General features: G+C 35.7%; 1 protein-coding gene across 3 annotated transcripts in view; it reads right to left on the bottom strand.

Annotated features, from left to right (window-relative positions):
* FER (FER tyrosine kinase) overlaps positions 1 to 20,751 on the bottom strand; it is a 437,163-nt gene that overhangs the window by 300,613 nt on the left and 115,799 nt on the right. For 2 of the 3 annotated variants that reach the window (XM_055315286.1, XM_055315287.1), the window contains exons 9-10: positions 18,402 to 18,524; positions 7,068 to 7,257 (exon numbers count right to left, since the gene is read on the bottom strand). In XM_055315286.1, coding sequence (XP_055171261.1) covers positions 7,068 to 7,257; positions 18,402 to 18,524 — 313 coding nt within the window. Of the gene's footprint in view, positions 1 to 5,589; positions 6,476 to 7,067; positions 7,258 to 18,401; positions 18,525 to 20,751 lie in introns of those variants that run through there. The other variant, XM_055315288.1, reaches the window with a different exon arrangement.

Raw genomic sequence — 20,751 nt, 5'->3', positions numbered from 1 at the left:
GGCAGAGGGAGAAGCAGGCTCCATGCACCGGGAGCCCGATGTGGGATTCGATCCCGGGTCTCCAGGATCGCGCCCTGGGCCAAAGGCATGCGCCAAACCGCTGCGCCACCCAGGGATCCCACAAACTCCATTTATATACATAGTAGTATTATAAAGAATTTACCAAAGTTTTCTTTATAATAACATAAGGTTGAAAACCATGTAAATATGTCACTCCTTTGCTCAAAATCTTCAATGTTCTCTCATATATCTAACAGCATCAAAGTCTTTACAATAATTTTCCATGACTGTATGATCCAAATCCCTATTATTTCTCTGATCCCATCTTTGAGTTATTCTCTCTTACTCTGTTCTGAAATATTCTCATTTCAGGCAGTCTCAGCACTTGCGCCCTTAGTTCTTTCAGATCTCTGCATAAATGCCACTTTATCAGTGAAGACTTGACAACCCCATATATAAAAATACATCCCATCACCCTTTTTCTTCCATCTTGCTTTATTTCTCTCCAAAGAACTAATCACTACTTGACATACATATATGTTTAATGCTTAATATACTTACTATTTAATATATATACATTGAACTGTTTGTACCTAAAGAGTGAAAGGTCCAGGAGAACAGAAAAAATTGTTTACTTTGTGCACTATTCCTCAAAACCTAAAATGATACCATTACCCCTGACAACAAAAATTCATTGATTGAACAAATGAAAAAAAAAAAAAGCAACTGTATATGCACTATTATGAAGTGATACCTAAAATACATTACATTAAAAAGTAAGGTACAGAACAATATTGTTTTATGCACTACCATTTCTGTAAGAGCAGGAGGCATATAATGAACGTTTATGTTTTTATCTGTATACAGCGCTTCTGGAATGTTACCTCTGAGGTAGGAAACGGAGAGACCAAGGAAGGACACTTAGACTCCAATATCTGTACATGTACTACCTATCCAGAGAAATTAAAGTTTTGCCTTTATGAATAAGATATACACAAGATAATCCTGCAGGAAAATCTACAATCTATACCTAACTCAATGAATACTAATTAATTTATACATGAACCAAGGTGTATTATTAGAATAAAACCGTAATAAAATCTTATGTGTTTCAATAATATATAACACACATTATTTCATTTCAGTGTCATAAAAATCCTGTCAGGCAAGGTGGATATATATTCATTCCATCTTTCTATGGAAAAGTCAGAAAGGTTAAGAAACGTGACTGTGGTTAGAAAGCAGAGGCAAAGCTCAATTCGGGTCTCTTAATTTTTTGTCTGGTACTTTTCTCAATATATTTGATGAAAAGAGGCTTCAAATTAACATTGAGCTTATGTATTTCAAGAAAGAAAGTGTACCCAATGAGGAAAACAGATAAAGCTTCAATGATGTTGTCGATCTCAACTGTTATCAGTCCATTTTAGAGTTTAACTATAAAATTGAAAATATATCAGATACTACTGTAAAATGGACTACTAATGAGTCATAATGACAGACAATATTTAGTCAACAAACCAGATATTTTGTTGGTTGCAAATATAACAAAACAGGATTTTACTGACAGTGCTGTTCAACTAAGCAGAACTTAATAAGATTTGCAGAAGAAGATAAATAGACGTTGCATATTAGTCTAGCAAAAGAGCTTAAAAATGTGCAACTTCAGAAACATCAAAGTAAAGGCAATTATCTCTCAGAACAGCTAACCATATTTAAAAAGTAAGAACTCATTATGAAGTGCCATCAATTCTAGATATATCTGACGTATAAGAAAGATTCTTTCAACAAAAATTATTATATGTGGTGCATAGCACATGCTATTATAAAGTAAAACAACTAGGCTGCTCTGGAGTGAAAAGGAAGTCCAATTTCTCAACTCAACAGATACTGACTGAAAACTTATCTTCTTACAACTAAACAGATAAAAAACAATCAAAGTAAAGTGATGCTTTTAAGTTAATTAATTTTAAAAATAGGAAAATCAATGTTACTCAGGGATTAGAAATTTCTGGTATTTCCATCATTATCCAAGGACAGCCAACAAAGAATTCACCTTCCTCATAAGCTCCAAAGGCAGATTCTTCTGCCCTGAAGAGCTAGAACTGAAGAATGAAATATAATAATCCTTGGTTTTATAGAACATTTAAACAACTCAAGATTCATACAGATTTCTCAGCACATTTAATCTGCCAACAACCCAATCAGCTATGAAAGATTTATCTTCTAATTCAGTATTTCCCAAAGTATGTTCCATTGCACTGTGGCCCCTTCAAGACGCTCTTTGAAAAGGAACTGGGTCAATATTTTCAGAGACACTGCCTTCCAGGCTACATTTCCCCTCCCAGGCATTGGATATTAAAAGCTTAGAAAATTCCAGCAGTCAGTACAAAGGCTTCTTTTGTCTTAGCCCAGCATGTCCAAATTCTGGAACTCCTTTCTCCTCGGAACACTTTGAGAACACCAAATTCTTTTGATTTTCTACTAACTCACTGGTTACTCCCTTAGTTTCCTATTGGGTCCTCCTCTCCTAGACCACTTAACTTGAAGTGCCCCAAAGTTCGATCCTTCTTTCTCTTTTCTTCTCTATTCTCTCTTACTTGGTGACTGCATACAGTCACATGATTTTAACTTACAACCCTCAAATTTATATCTCCAGTCCAAATCATACTCCTGAACTTGTGGCCCACATACAAAATTTTCACAATGACTTGTTTTTCTTAAAAAGACAAACTAAAATCTTGCTCTTCCTCTTCAAAGCTGCTCGAGGTATAATCCTTCCATGCACTCAAATTTTAGTCTTCTAGTCTGCCTGCTAAAAACATTAAAATCATCCTTGCCTATCCTTGCCCATATCCCTTATTTAATCCATAGGAAATCTCCTGCGGTCAACCTTCAAAATACATCTGGAAGCGAAACACTTCTTGCAACTCCCATGCTCCTCCCATCCTTGCTCAAACTGTAAACTATAACGTGGGTCACTGCAATAATCTTCTTCCATCTTGTTCCCCTTAAGTAGTTTAACATTTCTGCCATAGTAATCCGTTTAAATAAAAAGTCAAAGCACGTCATCCCTCTGTTACTGCTCTCCAACCCAATGGGGCTCCCCACTTCACTCAGAGAAAAGCTATAATCCTTAGTTAATGGTCCACAAAGCCCCAAGAACTGTTCTCCAAGGCTTCTCTAAACTCGTTCCCTATACTCTCACCTTCTCCTCTACTCAAACTTCCTTAACCACCCCTTGAATAGTCCAACATCCTCCTGCATGATAGCCTCTGCAACAGGTGTACCCTCTGAAATGTTCTTTCCCCAGAAGTTAAAGGATTTAATAGCTCCATTACCAGTCTTTGTTCAAATGTCAACTTCCCAATGATGCTTATCCTGACTTGAATTTAAAATTCTGTCCCAACCTCTAGACACTCAACCCTCTACTCTACTGTTTCTATTTCTTGTCATTTATCATTTTCTAGTAATAATATATAATTTACCACTTATTTATTAACTGCCACTCACTACAGATTGTGATCTCTAAGAGAGGGCTTTTTTTTCTATTAATTTTATTCACGGAGGTATCTCAATCACTTAGAAATGTACTTGACACATTGTAGGTGCTCAGTAAATATTTTTTGAATGAATAAATGAAATATACTTATGCCCAGACAATAGAGAAGTACTGTGCAATACTTAATATTCATTATTTTCTCCCTGGTATTTTTAATTTTTTTTAATTTTTATTTATTTATGATAGAGAGAGAGAGAGAGAGGCGCAGAGACATAGGCAGAGGGAGAAGCAGGCTCCATGCACCGGGAGCCCAATGTGGGATTCGATCCTGGGTCTCCAGGATCGCGCCCTGGGCCAAAGGCAGGCGCCAAACTGCTGCGCCACCCAGGGATCCCCTCCCTGGTATTTTGACCAAAATAAGGCCAAGGTTTAAAAAAAAAAAAAAAAATTAGAAGGATGACTTCTCCTGGGACCCTTGGGGGAGGCGGGTGCTCAGTGGTTGGGCCAGGGCATGATTCTGGAGTCTCAGGGTGGAGTCCCACATCGGGCTCCCCACAGGGAGCCTGCTTCTCCGCCTGTGTCTCTGCCGCCTCTCTTTATGTGTGTCTCTCATAAATAAATAAATAAAATCTTTAAAAAAAAAAGGGATGACCTCCTGACAGACATAATTATCTGTCTCCACAATTTTTTTAGATTTCTTTAAATTAATAAACAGCCTGTCATACTTACTGTAAAATACAGCCAAAATAAACATTAATACATCTAAGAACCTGATGATACAACCTTAACTGATTACACATTGAATCACCTTAAAAATTGTATAATATTTTATAAGATCACTAAGATGGGCTGTAGCACCATATGGCACTCCTTCCACAAAAGCATTCACCATTGAAGAGTAAGTGTCCTGGTTAACACTGCTGATAATTAGGATCCTGTAAAAGGGTTAATTAATTGACTCTCTTACTCTTAAATAATATTTAGGCCAAATTTTCAAGATTTTCCATTATACCATAGTTTGATTTTTAGTTCTTCCAATTCTTCGATATTCAACTAGATTTTTTAATTACCCATTGATTCTTAAAAAGTTATTTTATTATTTTAAACTACATCTATTATGGCATTCCACTGTAAATTCCTTAAAGAATTACTGGAGGCACTACCTCAAGGAAGAGATATGTTCATGATTAACATTTCAATTATTTAAAATAAATTGGATAAAATGAAATGAGTCGCATCAATCTGTAAAAACTTCCAGAGTGTTATTCACCATCACTTAATAATGGGTACAAGAGGAAGTTTAAAAGTGCTAGAAAGCAGTTTGTTCTCATAAACGGCTATATGTTCTCTCTGAAACATTATTTATTCATTTGTTAAAAATTTTGTCTTCAATGATTATGAAAGATAAAATTGCAAATGATTGCAAGTTCCTAAAGAAGTAAGAATTGATTAACTGATATATTTTAAGTTTCAAGGTCTGGTTTTTAGTCATAGTTACCAAATGAGGATATGCTAATCATCCAGTGAGTTGAGTATCTTGTTTTGTCATAATAATGCCAATATGGGTCATGTGACAGAGAATTAATTAAAATAAATTAGGGGACAGCCCCAGTGTTTCAGCAGTTCAGCACCGCCTTCAGCCCAGGGCCTAACCCTGGAGACCCGGGATCAAGTCCCACATGAGGCTCCCTACATTCTCCCTCTGCCTGTATCTCTGCCTCTTTCTCTCTCTGTGTCTCTCATGAATAAATAAATAAAATATTTAAAATAAATAAATAAATTCAATTAGATTAAATAAAAAAAATAAAATAAAATAAAATAAAATAAAATAAAATAAAATAAAATAAAATAAAATAAAATAAATAAAATAAATTAGGTAGTCAGTTCTAAAACTATCTGCCACTGAATCAAGCTTTGAAGTATCCAATTCCATACCCACATGGAGACAAGGAAGTATTATAAACTACACTCAGGGAACAAAGATTTACTAGCCAAGGTTTTTAAAACCCAAGTAAAAGAAAAAGCTTCATAAGTTCCTCTGAAAGAATGCATATAACAGATAATTAACAAGAATCAGAAAGGGCCCTTAGTACATAGAGGAAAATCTTTATTATCTGATAGGACAGTAAAGGAGAGAAGGGAAATATAATTAACAACAATGTAATATACAGATTAGTATGGCTCAATTAATAACAAACATGGGAATAATCACAATAATTTAAATATTTCATATTTTCACATTTATCACATTTTTAAGTCCTTTAATTTATCGAGATCCTTATCTGGCCCCTTCCCCAAGAACTCAGTCTCTGTTTTTTAGAAGACCCATTTGCACAGTTTTTCAGTGACTCAGAATGCTCTACTGCCTTTTCTTTAAGAAAGGAGTGAAATACACTCCCACTGTGCCCTCTACCTCCCTTGCAACTCCTGCCTGTGTTTGTGTGGACCTCCAATCCCCAGAACCACACTGGGATGGACACCTTGTCTGTAAAACCCTGGGTAACTGTCAAATCATGATCCAGACTTCAGATTGTTCTGTATAAAATGCAAAACAAATGTTTTTATCAGCAACAACAAAAAGTGTCTCCTTTCTTACAGAGACACTGGAATATGTTTAACAATCAAATTTTACTATTTAGAACCACATAAACTAAAAATGACGATAATACCAGCTATAGTATCATTAACTATGATAGTTCTATCTATGGACTACATTCAGCTACTCACAGAAAAAGCCAAGGACATAGCTGAGGCTTTTTCAACCTTGGCACTACTGATATTTTGGGCTGGATCCTTTTTTGTTGAGGGTGTGAAGGCAGGGGCTGTCCTGTGCATCATAGGATGCTTAGAAGCATCAGTAGCCTCTACCCATCAGATACCGCTATAGCACCTACTAACTGTAACAACCAAAAATATGTGGAGACATTGCCAGATGTCCTCTGGGGGGGCAAAACTACTGCCTTGGTGAGAACCAACCTAAAATGGAAAGAAAGAAGGAAAAGAGGAAAGAAGGGAGGAAGAGAGGGAGGGAAAGTATTTATAACTCGGCATTCTAAACAGTTAATGAAACTACATAAAATGAAGCTGAATTTCTAGATGGTGCAATTGAATGTGTTTATTGTAGTTTAAGAATATTTACACGAAAAACCTACTTTTAAACAAAATCAAATGTATTGTCAAATAGTAAACACATCATCAATCTCAGGTAAATAAGATTGTATTGTACTTGAAAAAATAAATAGCTTTCTCCTTATTTCTTACTTCTATCTTAAGAACAACACTCTATCTTCCTGCTGTCTCCCAGGATGAAAAATACTATGGTCTTTGCACTCAGTTCTGAAGGCAAGAGAAGAGCTTTTTCCTCTGACTCTATAAGTGGTTCCAGAAAGTGTTCTCCGGATGACCTGAGGTGACTGACAAGCCTACTTTGCATTTATGGACAAATTTAATAGGATCTGCACATTAACAAGACTAATAATTTGTCATAGCAAAAGAATTAAGTTTTGTATTCATTTGTTACCCAAATAGTACTCTTTCAAGTTTTTCTTTTGATTACTTTTTGGCTTACCATAGATGTAACTGATCGTGCATCTTCTTCATAATTCACTACTGGAGGTGGCTCTTTCCCTTCATTTTCTTGTACTTTTTGCTCTAGTAATTCTTTCTGTGCTGTAAACTTTGCCTCAGTGCATCTCAGCTGCTGGACTGACTGTTTCAGCTCTTCTAGTGTCTGTTTTTGGCTTAGCAGAAGCACAATACTGAAAGAGAACACGTTAGACATAAATTATTTCAACTTCTTTAAAAAATGAAGACTTTAAAGAAAACCATATAGGTACATTACGCTTCTGTTTCATTTTCATCTTTGTAACAGTCCTTCAGAATCATTAGAATTATAAAACTAAACAGCTTGCACATCACGATATTTACTAAATGTTAGCATTAACAAAATGAAAGGGGGAAAAAAACAACAAAATGGAAGAAAATATCTGGAAGCAAAACCCAAATTCTGGATGCTTTCAAATCTAATGTAATCTATGGCATTCATTCTATTCAACAGCTAAACCATTTACCTCACAGAGTAGGGACACTTAGGCTGAGAAGTGTGGCGCCTAAGGGGAATTAATATGACTGAAGCAGAATCTCAGTTTATTTCAAATCTCAGATGGAATGTAGCTGAAGGAAGACCTGTGCCTTGGGTAAAATAAATCATATCAAGGTGACAACCCAGGACGAAGCTGTGTTTATATTGCATGGGGTGTGTTTTTAGAGTTGGAGAAAACTGTTCTGACAAGGACTGAGGACTGAGCTGTCACTGAGGAAATGAACACAAGTCCCCAGATCTTCCCAATACCAAGACTACCAAGATAAGTGACTTCCCCATTTCTTCTTTTGAGAACTGCATAGGCCACATGTTCTTTTATTGTGACCTTTGAACCCCTGAAATCTGCCCTAAAGGGAATTTCAAACTATTTCAAATTCACCCACAAGAAAAAGGTAGTGGTGGCAAGGAATACCTTCTGGAAACACTGTCATACATGGCATATTAGTATTTTTTTTTTTAGGATTTTATTTATTTATTCATGAGAGACACAGAGAGAGAGGCAGAGACACAGGCAGAGGGAGAATCAGACTCCCTGCGAGGAACCTGATGTGGGACTCAATCCCAGGACCTTGGGGTCATGCCCTGGGCCCAAGGCAGGCACTCAACCACAGAGCCACCCAGGGGACCCGGCATATTAATATTTAAAGAATGGTGTCATGTACCATTGAAAACAGGTCATTAAAATGTAAATGACACTAAACTGTCAATAAGGGAAAACTTCAAAACTGGAGAATAAGATCAGAAAATGTCACCTTCTTAAATTAGAATCTAAATGGATCAATATTGATTGAATAAGTAATCAGAGGCAGAAAGAGCCCACTAAGAGAGACTTGTTTATAAATATGTTGATCAATATTTTGAAAACTCAATTCCAATCAAATTGAGCAGGGTGCCACCTCGGTGAATGCTGTAAGGAAAGCTATAATCTCCTCATTATACTGCAGTGAGTTTCAGGTGAGTATCCTAACAAAAAAGGGAACTCAGGTAGAGAACGGAGTGAAATGTGGAAAAAGTAAAACTAACATTTAAGATTATTTTTAACAAGAACTTAGCAATGTTCAAAAGATTAGCCCCTCCAACCAGTGGAGTTCACGGCAAGAGTAATGAAGAAGGGTATACATACAGTCAGAGCTCATCAACACTTCCCAAGTAAAATCATCGAGGCATAATGGAAAGAGTGTAATTACACTAAACGAGAAGAGATTCAACTTAATGACTTAATCACACTGTTTTTCTCATCTTCAGTTTTAGCATCGGAAAAATTGATAATAATACCAAACTATCAGGGTTGTTCTGAATACAATGAGATAATACTTGAAAAGCTGTTAGCACAGTACCTACCATAAAGTCAGAATTTAGTAAATAGCAATTATCATTTATATCACCGTCATTCAGCCATCTGTGACCTGGGTTCTAAACCCACACAGATTTTCTGACAAATTCATGCTGGTTTGCCTATTAGGTAGTAAGTCCTTTTACATACTAAGTTAGTTACATATTTTTTTCTCTGTAAATTTCTTCAGATTTTTTAAACAACCACTTTTGTGGACATAAATTCATGAGGACTAGGTTCTGGCTAAGATTACAACCATATGAACCTAAAGCTTCTTGGGAGTTCCTTCTCTGTACCTCCTAGCCACCAAAGAATCACATGACAAGTGGACAAGGAACGACAAAGTAAATGTACAAAGTAAGATGGTAAAAACACATATTCGTATACATACACAGGATGAGTCCGAAAAACAGGGTGAATGACTTCACAAATGTGAACCAATTATTAGAGAAGTATACTTGAAAATAATAACACTGTAAAACCATCGCTGCTACCATTAGCCTTTTGTAAATAAATTTCATAAATAGGAAAAAAGGCAAAACAATAATCAAAGGAATGATAATAAGCTTCAAAATAAAATATGAAATATCAAATAAGGAACAATAATTGCAAAAAAAAGTCAATATTAACTGAACATCTGAACAAAATTCAAAGAAATACATTTATGGGAAGTAAAACATACATTTTGTTATCTCTTCAACTATATGGCAGGCCCCCTAAGATGACTACACCCTCCTCTCCAGAACCTGTGTATATATTACCTTACATAGCAAAAGAGAGTTTAAATAGCAAAAGGGAGTTTAAGGACATTGGAACAGGGAAGTTATTTTAGATGATCCAGGCAAGCCCGAAAGAAGCATCTGGTAAGAGGGAAGAAAAAGGGGACTATGTTAGAGAAGGCAATGTGACAAGAACAAAAAGGGAAGAAAAGCACTGTGATGTGGGGCCAGGAGCCAAGGAATGAGGAAAGTACCTAGAAGCTGAAAAACAGAAAAAGTAGATTCTCCCCCCCGACCCCTGTGGGCCCCAGAGTATCCAGAAGAAATTAGCCCCATCGACAACTTGCCATTACACCCGTAAGATTCATTTCCAACATCTGATCTCCAGAAATATAAGAGAATAAATTTGTGTTGTTTTAAGCTACCCAGTCTATTGCAATTTGTTATGGCAGGAAAAGAAAACGAACACAAACCCTAAGAGAGATGGTACCATTTTAAGCAGCTGAACTAGAAGGACTGTTATATGGTGGTGCAGTAGCCAATAACAACCAGAATATACACTTAGAAGAAAAATATTAAAGAGTTAGAAGTATTATTAAGCCAGGGGAAAAAAAGGCTGTACTACATGAAGGATGTAAATAAATTAGTTTTAGCTTCATTAAATACTAAACACATTTTTTAAAGGATTAAACCATCATAGGAAGTTAGAATTAAAAAAGAAAAAAAAAAACAACTTAAATAGAAATATCAGACAGCCTGGCAATTCTGTTTCTGGGTATTTACCCAAAGAAAACGACAACACTAATACAAAAAGATATCTGCATCCCTATGCTCCCTGCAGCATTATTTTAAAAAGCCAAGATATGGAAACAATCTAAATGTCCATCAATAATGGATGGATGAAGATGATGTGGTATGGTGTGGTGTGGATACAGATTATTCATATATATATATATATATATATATCCACAATGAAATATTATTCAGCCATAAGCAAAGAATGAAATCTTGCCACTTGTGACAATATGGATGGACCTAGAGGGTGTTATGCTAAGTAAAATAAGTCAGACAGAGAAAAACAAATATATGATTTCAATTATATGTAGACTCTAAAAAACAAAACAAAAACTTATAAATACAGAGAACAAACAAGTGGTTGCCAGAGGAGAGAAGGTTAGTAGGATGGGCAAAATTTGCAAAATGAGTTAAGAGGTACAAACTTCTGGTTATAAAGAAAATAAGTCACAAAGATGTAAAATACAGCACAGGAAATATTAGTCAATAGTATCATAATAATTTTGTTGGTGACAGTAACTAGATTTATCATAGTGCTCATTTTGCAATGTATACAAATGCTGAATCACTATGTTTTTTTACACATGAAACTAACAGGATATTGTATACCAACTATAGTTCAAAAAGAATAATAAATTAATAAATTAAAAGCTTTGAAGTCCTATATATTACATACAGTTTAGAGAAAAAAAGCTCTATCTTTAAACATGACGTTTCATGGCATTTACAGTCTCAATATTACTACTATTTCACCTTTATTTTACTCCAGATAATAAATGGGGTATTCCAAAATGATCAACATAAAGGAGAAAAGTTACTATTTTCAACAAATGGTACAAGCACAAGTGGACGCCCAAATGCAAAAAAATGAATAAAAAACCAGATCTTATACCATTCATAAAACTTAACTCAAAATGGATCATAGACCTAATAAAAGCAAGACATAAACTATAAAACTCCTAGGGGATATATAGGAGAAAACCTAGATGACCTTGGGTATAATAGCTTTTTAGATAACACCAAAGGCACAATCTGTGAAATAAATATTTGATACACTGATAATTTTCACCAAAATTAAAAACTTTTGGTCTCTGAAAGACAATGTCAGGAGAACAATAAGATAAGCCATAGACTGAGAGAAAATGATGAAAAACACGTATCTGATAAAGAACTGTTATCCAAAATATACAAAGATCTCTTAAATGTCAACAATAAGAAAACAAATAACTGAATTTACAAACAGTCAAAGACCTTAACGGACATTTCACCAACGGAGATATACTGATGGAAAATAAGTACATGGAAAGATGCTCCCCATCATAGGTCTTCAGTGAAGTGCAAATTAAAACAATGAGCTACCACTACACACTTATGCGATGGCCAAACTCCAGAATGCTGACAACATCAAATACTGGCAAGGATGTGCAGCAACAGGAGCTCTCATTCACTGTTGGTCGGAATACAATATGGTGCAGCCACTTTAAAAGGCAGTTTGGCAGTTACTCACAAAACTAAAAATACTCTGACCATAAGATCAAGCAATCACACTCCTTAGTATTTAGTCAAAGGAATTAGAGATTTATGTCCACACAAAAGCCTGCCCACAGATGTTTTATACAATAGCTTCATTCATAATAGCCAAAATTTGGAAGCAACCACGATGTCTGTTAGTAGGTGGATGGATAAACCGTGGTTCATCCAGACAATGCAATGTTATTCAGTGCTCAAATGAGCTACCGTGCCACAAAAAGACATGGAGGAAATTTCTCTGTGTATTAAGCGAATGAAGCCAGCGTGAAATGGCTACATCATGTCTACTTCTAAATACATGGCATTCTAGAAAAGGCAAGCTATAGGGATAATAAAAAGATTAGCAGTTGACAACAGTTGAGGATGGATGGGGGCAGGATAAGTAACTGGAGTATGGAGGATTTTTAGCAAAAATTACTCTATATGATACCATAATGATGGACGCACATCATTATGCATTGCTCAAACCCACAAAATGTACAAGAGTGAAATGTGATTCATTTTTTTGTAAATGTAAAGTTTTAAAGATTTATTTTTTTGAGAGAGCACTGAATGTGTGAACTGAGGTGACGTGGGGGGAGGAGTAGAGGGAGGAGGAGAGAGAAAACCTCAAACCTCAAGCTAACTCCCTGCTCCCTGCTGAGCACAGGGCCTGACATGGGGCTCGATCCCAGGACCCTGAGATCATGACCTGAGCCATCCAGAATGAATGCAGAATAGAATGTAATTTAAAGTAAAACTTTAGGCGATAAAGAGGTATCACTGTTAAGTTCAACGGTTGTAACAGATGTAACATTCTGGTTGGGGATAATTATAAGGGGGAAGATATGCATGAGTCAGGACAGGGGTTATCTGGAAGGTCCCTCAAGCTCCCCTTCAATTTTGCTCTCAGACCCATCAGAAAAAACCAACCTGCCACTGCCGCACTTCATTTCAGACTTTTGGCCTCCAGAACTATGAGAATAAATCTGTATTTAAGCCACCAGGCTTGCAGTCCGTTGTTCTGGCAGCCCTAGAAAACTAACACACATACACCATGGAATGCTACTTAACAATAAAAAAGAATTAGAGTACCTGAGTGGATTATGATGAATGTAAAAAGCCAATATCAAGAGACTGCATACACTGTGACTCCATTTACACAACATTCTCTCTTGGAAAGACAAAACTGTAGAAATGGAGGATAGATTAAAAGTTGCCAGGAGTTAAGGGTGTGAGATGGAAGGCAGTGCAGCTATAAAAATGCAACATGAGGGATCCTTGCGATGTTGGAAATCTTCTGTATCATTACTGCATCAATGTCAACATCTGGATTGTAATATTATGTTGTAGTTTTCCAAGATGCTACCATTGGGGAGAACTGAGTTTAGGGTACCTGGGAATCTCTCTGTATTGATTCCTACAACTACATGTCAATCCATAATTGTCTGAAAATGAAAAATTTAATTAAAAATGCATATCAGGGCAGCCCCGGTGACTCAGCGGTTTAGCGCCGACTTCAGCACAGGGCATGATCTGGAGACCCAGGATCAAGTCCCACATTGGGCTCCCTGCATGGAGCCTGCTTCACCCTCTGCCTGTGCCTCTCTCTCTCTCTCTGTGTGTGTGTGTTTTTCATGATTAAATAAATAAAATCTTTTTAAAAAAATGCATATCATTACTGCAGCATCATGCTTCCTCAGGTGAGGGGAGGTTTTAATAATACATGTCTTGGGTTCCTAAATACTCTGTTTTAGGGATAGTCCTTTTTTATTCTCCTTCAGGAGTTCTAAAATATCTATTGTACTGTATCATATTGGCAATCACTTGGTCATTCTGAGACACTATCCTAATACCAGGAATTAGGTAAAAATATACATTTCCTGGTTTTTAGTTTAGTGGTTTTGAAGAACAGTAAGATTTCCTACGAACAATAATATGTCCTGTTGCAAGGTTCTAGTCCTAACTTTTTTAATCAACATGTCTGATCATGAAATTAATAAGCAACATTAGCTTCTTCTAATTAATCTCATGGAGTTTTATACATAATGATAAAATTTCACTTACATTAACATCTTGCTTTTGTTCAATAATTTTTTAAAGTATTGCTATAATCACTATACCACATATTATACTATTTTTATGTTTATAATACCATTGAGTAAACAAGCTATACATACTACAGTAAGAAGAAAATTATAGAAAAATGAACAACTGTATAATACAAGATATATTGGAAGCCATAAATTAATTAATTTTTTTAAGACTTTATTTATTTATTCATGAGAGACACGGAGAGAGAGGCAGAGACATAGGCAGAGGGAAAAGCAGGCTCCAGGCAGGGAGCCCGACGTGGGACTCGATCCCCAGGCTCCGGGATCATGCCGAGCCAAAGGCAGACAAACGCTCAACCGCTGAGCCACCCAGGCATCCCAATAAATAAATTTAAAACGTGAATGGGATCAGGGTCTTTGCACGTGCAACTTACTCCCTATCCCTATCCCTTTACTACTCTTCCCATGCATTCTTCACATGGAGGGCAACTTCTGTCCTCCACATCTAGCAAAAATGCCACTTTCTAGGAGACCCCTGACTACCTATCATAAGTAGGTGCTCCTCTATTATTCTTCTATCTGAACTTATTTGATAACAATTATCATAATTGTTCATTTCTTATTTGTATTAGTCTACTCCGAGAAAGTGTAAGCATCATGAGACATGGGATGATATATATCTTACCTTTCATCGTATTCACAGTGCCTAGCAGACATGCAATAAATATTATCGAATGAATCCCTTATGTAGGCAGGATATTTTTCTGAAATACACATAATTTTCAAATCTTGAGACAAAAATAAAAGATCCCTGAATTTGCAGATTAGAACAATACCCTAGATGGATCAAGTCTTTTTTTTTTTTTTCAAGTCTTAAAATTAACTATAAGCTAGAGGTGATTTTACAAGTCTCTTAAAATTTCAGGGCCTCAGATGATACACAATTTGAAAGACCGGGAGTTAAATCAAATGATCTCAAGATTTTGCATGGTGCTGAGTTTTGATTTTATAACATATAAAGTATTTTTAAGTATTAGGTGATAATGGCATAAAACACAAAATTGAATAATCGTTCACTTTTTGGAAGTCAAGCCAAACATTAAAACCAATAGTAATATTACTTGCTCTTCATGCCACCGAGTCATAAATAACATATGCTTGGTATACTCTCCCATAAACTATTTTCTAATACAGTAGACAAGGATCATAAATCAGGAGAAGATTGATATTATTTCCATTTGAATAAATATGCTTTAGAAGTAATGAGTAAAGTTATGTATACTAGAGTGACATTTTGCATTGTATTAAAATTATACCATTTCAAGTGGTTGGTTTTATTCCTTTTACTCTAATTTTTTTTTAAATATAATTCTACAATAGCTACATTTCAACTGAGACTGCATTATTTATATAAGCTAAAACTCTACTTGATAGTGTGAATTTAATGTCACATAAAAACCATTCTTTAAGTTTATTTTTCATTTTAGATTATTCAATTATAGGAATCAAAGCTATCAAATGATTTGTCATAGAATTTATTTTTTCCCTGTAACCATAAAATGTTTTAAAGACATTTATGTTAAACTCAAATGTAAAGGTTTTAACTTTAGTTCCCTATTATAATTCAACAGAACCAATAATGTCTTCTGTTAGGCAAAAATTCAGTAGAATTGCAATAATTTAAGAATATAAATATCTGACTTATAGAATACTTTTAGCATTTGTGAAGAACTATAATTCTGTTTTACTGTTTAATTACTTCCAATTAACAGTACATGAAGCTAATAAAGTACTGCCTAGTAAAAAAAAATATAAATCTATTTCTAAAACTAGATTGAAAATGCTTTTAATTATATCTGTATTTAAATTTGTATGTAGATTTGTATGTAGATTCACATACATACACACACACAAAAAGGAAATGTTTATGAATTCTTAAGAAACTGAAATGCAAACATTTTCACTAGAATCCCTTTCAGGTTGCTTCACAAAATATTTTAACATATAAGGGAAAGACAAACTTCAACTCTACTAGCATCTAAATTAATGAGATTTCACAATGACTGCTTATAGTTATATAAATGTACTTAACGTTTTCAAGATTATGCCACAAAGCTAACAATAAAAATATCAGAATAATATGGGCTAACAAAATTTGAGTTAAATAGGACTCAGCCCCTGAACTGCTTGACATACTTATCCCTTCTAACTTATTCTCATAAGAACACTATTAAAATAACAAGATCAAGCTGATGCTGTGATCAAAGAGACATATGCTGTGTAGTCAGGAACTCATGCATTTTCTATCACTGCCTAGGTATGTAATTATAATTTTTTTAAATTCTCTAAGTCATAAAGGTAAAATACAGGCAAATACACAAAAGGCATAGTGAAGACAGCATTCAATGTGATAACGTACATACATCTTATGTAACATGTGGAAGAGAGTAAGAACTCAATAAGTTATTTCCCACATATCTACTACCTGTTAAGCCCCAACTCCTATACACCCATTCTCACTTCCTAATAAATACAAATAACTGGAGGAGAGTGGATCACATTCATTACACAGATGAAGAAAGAGTCAAAGATGTGAGTCAAGAAAATATAGCAAAAAAAAATCAAAGAATCTCACAATTTCTGGATTAAGATAACACTTAAAAATAGCACTGTCTCCTCCAACAGTGTATGGTCAGACATGCTAGAAAGAGGGTCAGCATCTAACAGTCTTTATACTCACTACACATTTTAAAACAGGGGTCATTTATAATGTATACATTTACAAAACTGTAAAAAGTACAACTACCTGGTCATCTGTAAACATATGAAGAACTTATTCCCAAACACAAAAATATATTTATAACTCTTGTTTTGAATATCATATGTGCAATGGTTGATAAATTTTATTTTTATAATGCAAATAGAATCTTCTGTTGATGCAATATTGAAATTTTCCAAATAAAAGGAACGCCCAGATCAACTTAGATTTTCCTGTTCTCATCTTTAAAAAGCTCACTGATTACAATATAATATTTAAAGCCAAGTTATAATAAGAGCCACATTATAAGTGGGAGAGATAGAACTCTAATATTCTGATTTGTATAATAGAATAGATGGTGTTGCCATTCACTGAAATAAGTAATACTAAGAGTGATCAGTTTAGCGTCTGCCTTCGGCTCAGGTCATGATTTCAGGGTCCTGGAATGGAGCCCCACATTGGGTTCTCTGCTCAGAAGGGAGCCTGCCTCTCCCTTTTCCTCATCCTCTCCCCCTTTTGCTCATGGTCCCTCACTCTCTCAAAATAAAATAAAAAGTGAGCACTGGACCCAACTGAGAAGAAAGGGTGAACATAATATAAAAAATAATGTAAAATTTGTGATAAAGTAGGAATGACAAGATACAAAAAAATAGGCCCAAGAAATAGAAGTACAGAGGATGGGTACAAACGCTATAGATGTGTATATCTAGTCACAAGAAATGAGGGAGCTGCCACCTGAGGATTCTAATTTTTTCTATAATGTAGAAAGGTCCATCTGCTGCCTATGATGGGGGAGATGAGAGGATCAGAGATTTGAGAGAAGAGAATATCTGAGAAGTTATTTAGAAAGAGCGAGTATAGACCAGAGAAATCTGACACATCACAATTTCCTTGAGAATCTTGATAAATCAAGCCAGTCCTTGAGAATCTTGATAAATCAAGCCAGTTATAAGACAAATTTATACACTCTAGTCAGGAGTAGAGAAACAATACTAGCTACTCCTGTTGGAGATTCAAACAATAACCAAAGCCAAATGTTAATTTTAAATTATAGATCAAAATGGAAACATTAAAAAAAAACAGCAGAAAACATAATTAGTAAAATCAGTGAAAACAATAGTATCCCCATACCAGTAAAGAAGGAGGATCCAGCAGGACACTTACAGATCCACAAACCAGCAAGAAAAACAACAGTAAGACAAAACAGCACAGCAAATCTTAGGGATTTTTATGACTGAAGAAGTTTGGGACTTCCTAATAAGCGTATTTGCTTCCTTCTAACACAGAGAGGCCAATTTCTGAGTTAACACTGATCTGCCACTTTCTGAACAAGGAATGCACAGCAAACCTAGTGGACACTGATGAAGGGAATAAACACAACTTCTAACAGGATTTTTCAGAAAGTAGTTCAAACTGTTAAAACACTGAGATGTGATCAGTACACTAAACTGACAAAAAAAACCCAGATCACTTTTCCAGAGTCCTAGAGAGCAACTCAACGATACCACATTTTACACTTAAAATGAAAATTTAGCTTCTAGAAATTTTACATCCATGATAACATGCGACTGAAGTATTCTGTAAAATTCTATCAATTAAACTTTCTTCCTTCAAATTATTTGTTTTACTCACTCAGACTTCTTTTCACAGGTCTTAGAGGACTCCTCAATTCTCTTCTCTAGCTCCAGGACAGCCTCCTCCTTGTTTACAAGCATCTGCTGTGTCTGTATAAGTTCCTCTGCTAAAGTTTTCAACCTAGAATGAACAGTTTCCTCATTATCAATCAATACATTAGTTACACTCACCTTATGCACAAAACCTGAGCATTCAGACATCTAAGGCAGTGATGTCCAAAATGGTAGCCACGTGTAATTTAATTTAAAATAAAGTAAAACTTCAGTTCCTTGGTTGCATTAACCACATTTCAACTGTTAAACAGATACATGTGGCAAGTGGCCATCCTGCTGGACAGTGCAGAGAAGAATATTTCAATAATCACAGGTAGTGCTTCAGGACAGTCTGAGAGTCTTAGTCATCAAATAGAAAAAGACAAACAGAAAATTTAAAAAGAAGAAAGGATTTAAGCAAATAAATAGCTGTACTGTCCCAGGAAGAATGTATAGTGAAAAGACTATGGTTTTTGTTTTCAGATAAATATGTATTTACATTTTGGCTTTGCCACTTTCTATGAGATGCTGGGCAAGCTGCATAAGCTCATTTTAAATCTATTTTCTCACTTGTAATTTGAGTGCAGTAGCACCTGCTTCAAAGTAGTACTTTGAGGATCATATAAACTAATGTCTATATAATGACTAGTACTTAGTAGGTACTGAGTAAATGTATCTAGTATTATTTGCAGAGATTATCTCATTTAATTCTCACAACAACCAATACCAATATTTTAAAGAAAAGAAAGTGAGGCTCAGCTGAATGGCAATAAGTGGATAGTAAGCTATTTCTCTTTTCATATAGTGTAATAATGCTTTACAGGTATTTTACATATAGATATCAACAATTAAATACACAAAATTAATTATGTACTTATAGATAATTTTGGGCCGCATTAAATGCATGTGGTCCTGAGTAGAAATACTCCTGCCACAAAAACACACACAGCTATCATATCACACTAAAATTTTTATCTTCAGCCTCTTTTTTTTAAAGATTTTATTTATTTATTTATGAGAGACACAGAGAGGGAGAGAGAGAGAGGCAGAGACACAGGCAGAAGGAGAAGCAGACTCCCTGCAGGGAGCCCGATGCGGGACTCGATCCTGGGACTACAGGATCATGCCCTGGGCTGAAGGCAGGCGCTAAACCGCTGAGCCACCTAGGGATCCCCTATCTTCAGCCTCTTAAAGCAATATATGAAACCCAAAATATACAAAAGTAAATATTAATCCAACTCTACGAAAGTTTAAATTCATTGGAAGTTAAAGAGATGATAAAGTCAGAAACAACTGTTGAACTGTGAAGAAATATTTGCAGTGCAAAGTAGAAGCAAAAGCCTTCTTAGAATGGGGCACCGGAGTGGTTTTTTTCTTTTTTTTTTAATTTTTATTTATTTATGATAGTCACACAGAGAGAGAAAGAGAGGCAGAGACACAGGCAGAGGGAGAAGCAGGCTCCATGCACCGGGAGCCCGATGTGGGATTCGATCCCGGGTCTCCAGGATCGCGCCCTGGGCCAATGGCAGGCACCAAACCACTGCGCCACCCAGGGATCCCGGCTGTTGGTTTCAGCTCAGGTAGTGATCTCAGGGTTGTGAGACTTACACTTAGCACCAGATTTTTTTAAAAAATTACTATGTTAAAATTAGAGAACATTCTCAAGAAAGCTACATTTCAACCTCTGGTTTCAAGTTATCTACTAAACTATACATAAGCAGGTAAACAGCACTTACACATAAGGCTTGCCTGTTACACCATCTCATGAAAGTCCAGATCACAGGACACTACCTCAGGACCTGTCCCAACCACCTTCTGTCACCCTAGTCTGGAGGCAACCGAGTAAAAACCAGTTTCTCCATATTGCCTTGGCCATATTAAATAAAAGCTGAATTTGAGAGAAAGCTCTTTCCTTCTCTTGACAACTTTTCACTCCTCTGTTCTTTGACTTCTCCTCTCCTATGCCTTCTCTCATTCTCTCCTCCCTCTGCTCAATCTTCCCTTGACCTCTTCTCAATTCTTCATTCATTCATTTAAACAACTGTTTCCTAAGCACATACCTTGCATCTGACATTCTGCTGTTGTTAGGGGATAACAAGAACCAACTGTGGCCTCAGGAAACTTACATTGTAGTAGAAGAAACATCAACTTTTGCCCTCCTTCTCTATTCTCTTTGACTACTACTGCTTCCTTTCCACAGTTGCTTAATTCTTCTCACTGTACAAAATAAACACATGGTCCTCCTAAACTATGAGGCAGCACCCTGGCTTAAAAAAAAACAACAAAGGGATCCCTGGGTGGCGCAGTGGTTTGGC

The sequence above is a fragment of the Nyctereutes procyonoides genome, unplaced genomic scaffold, assembly GCF_905146905.1.
Source record: "Nyctereutes procyonoides isolate TBG_1078 unplaced genomic scaffold, NYPRO_anot_genome, whole genome shotgun sequence".
In the NCBI taxonomy this organism is placed as follows: Eukaryota; Metazoa; Chordata; class Mammalia; order Carnivora; family Canidae; genus Nyctereutes; species Nyctereutes procyonoides.
Note: the sequence above shows the minus strand (reverse complement) of the source record. Positions and strands in the feature narration are given on the sequence as shown.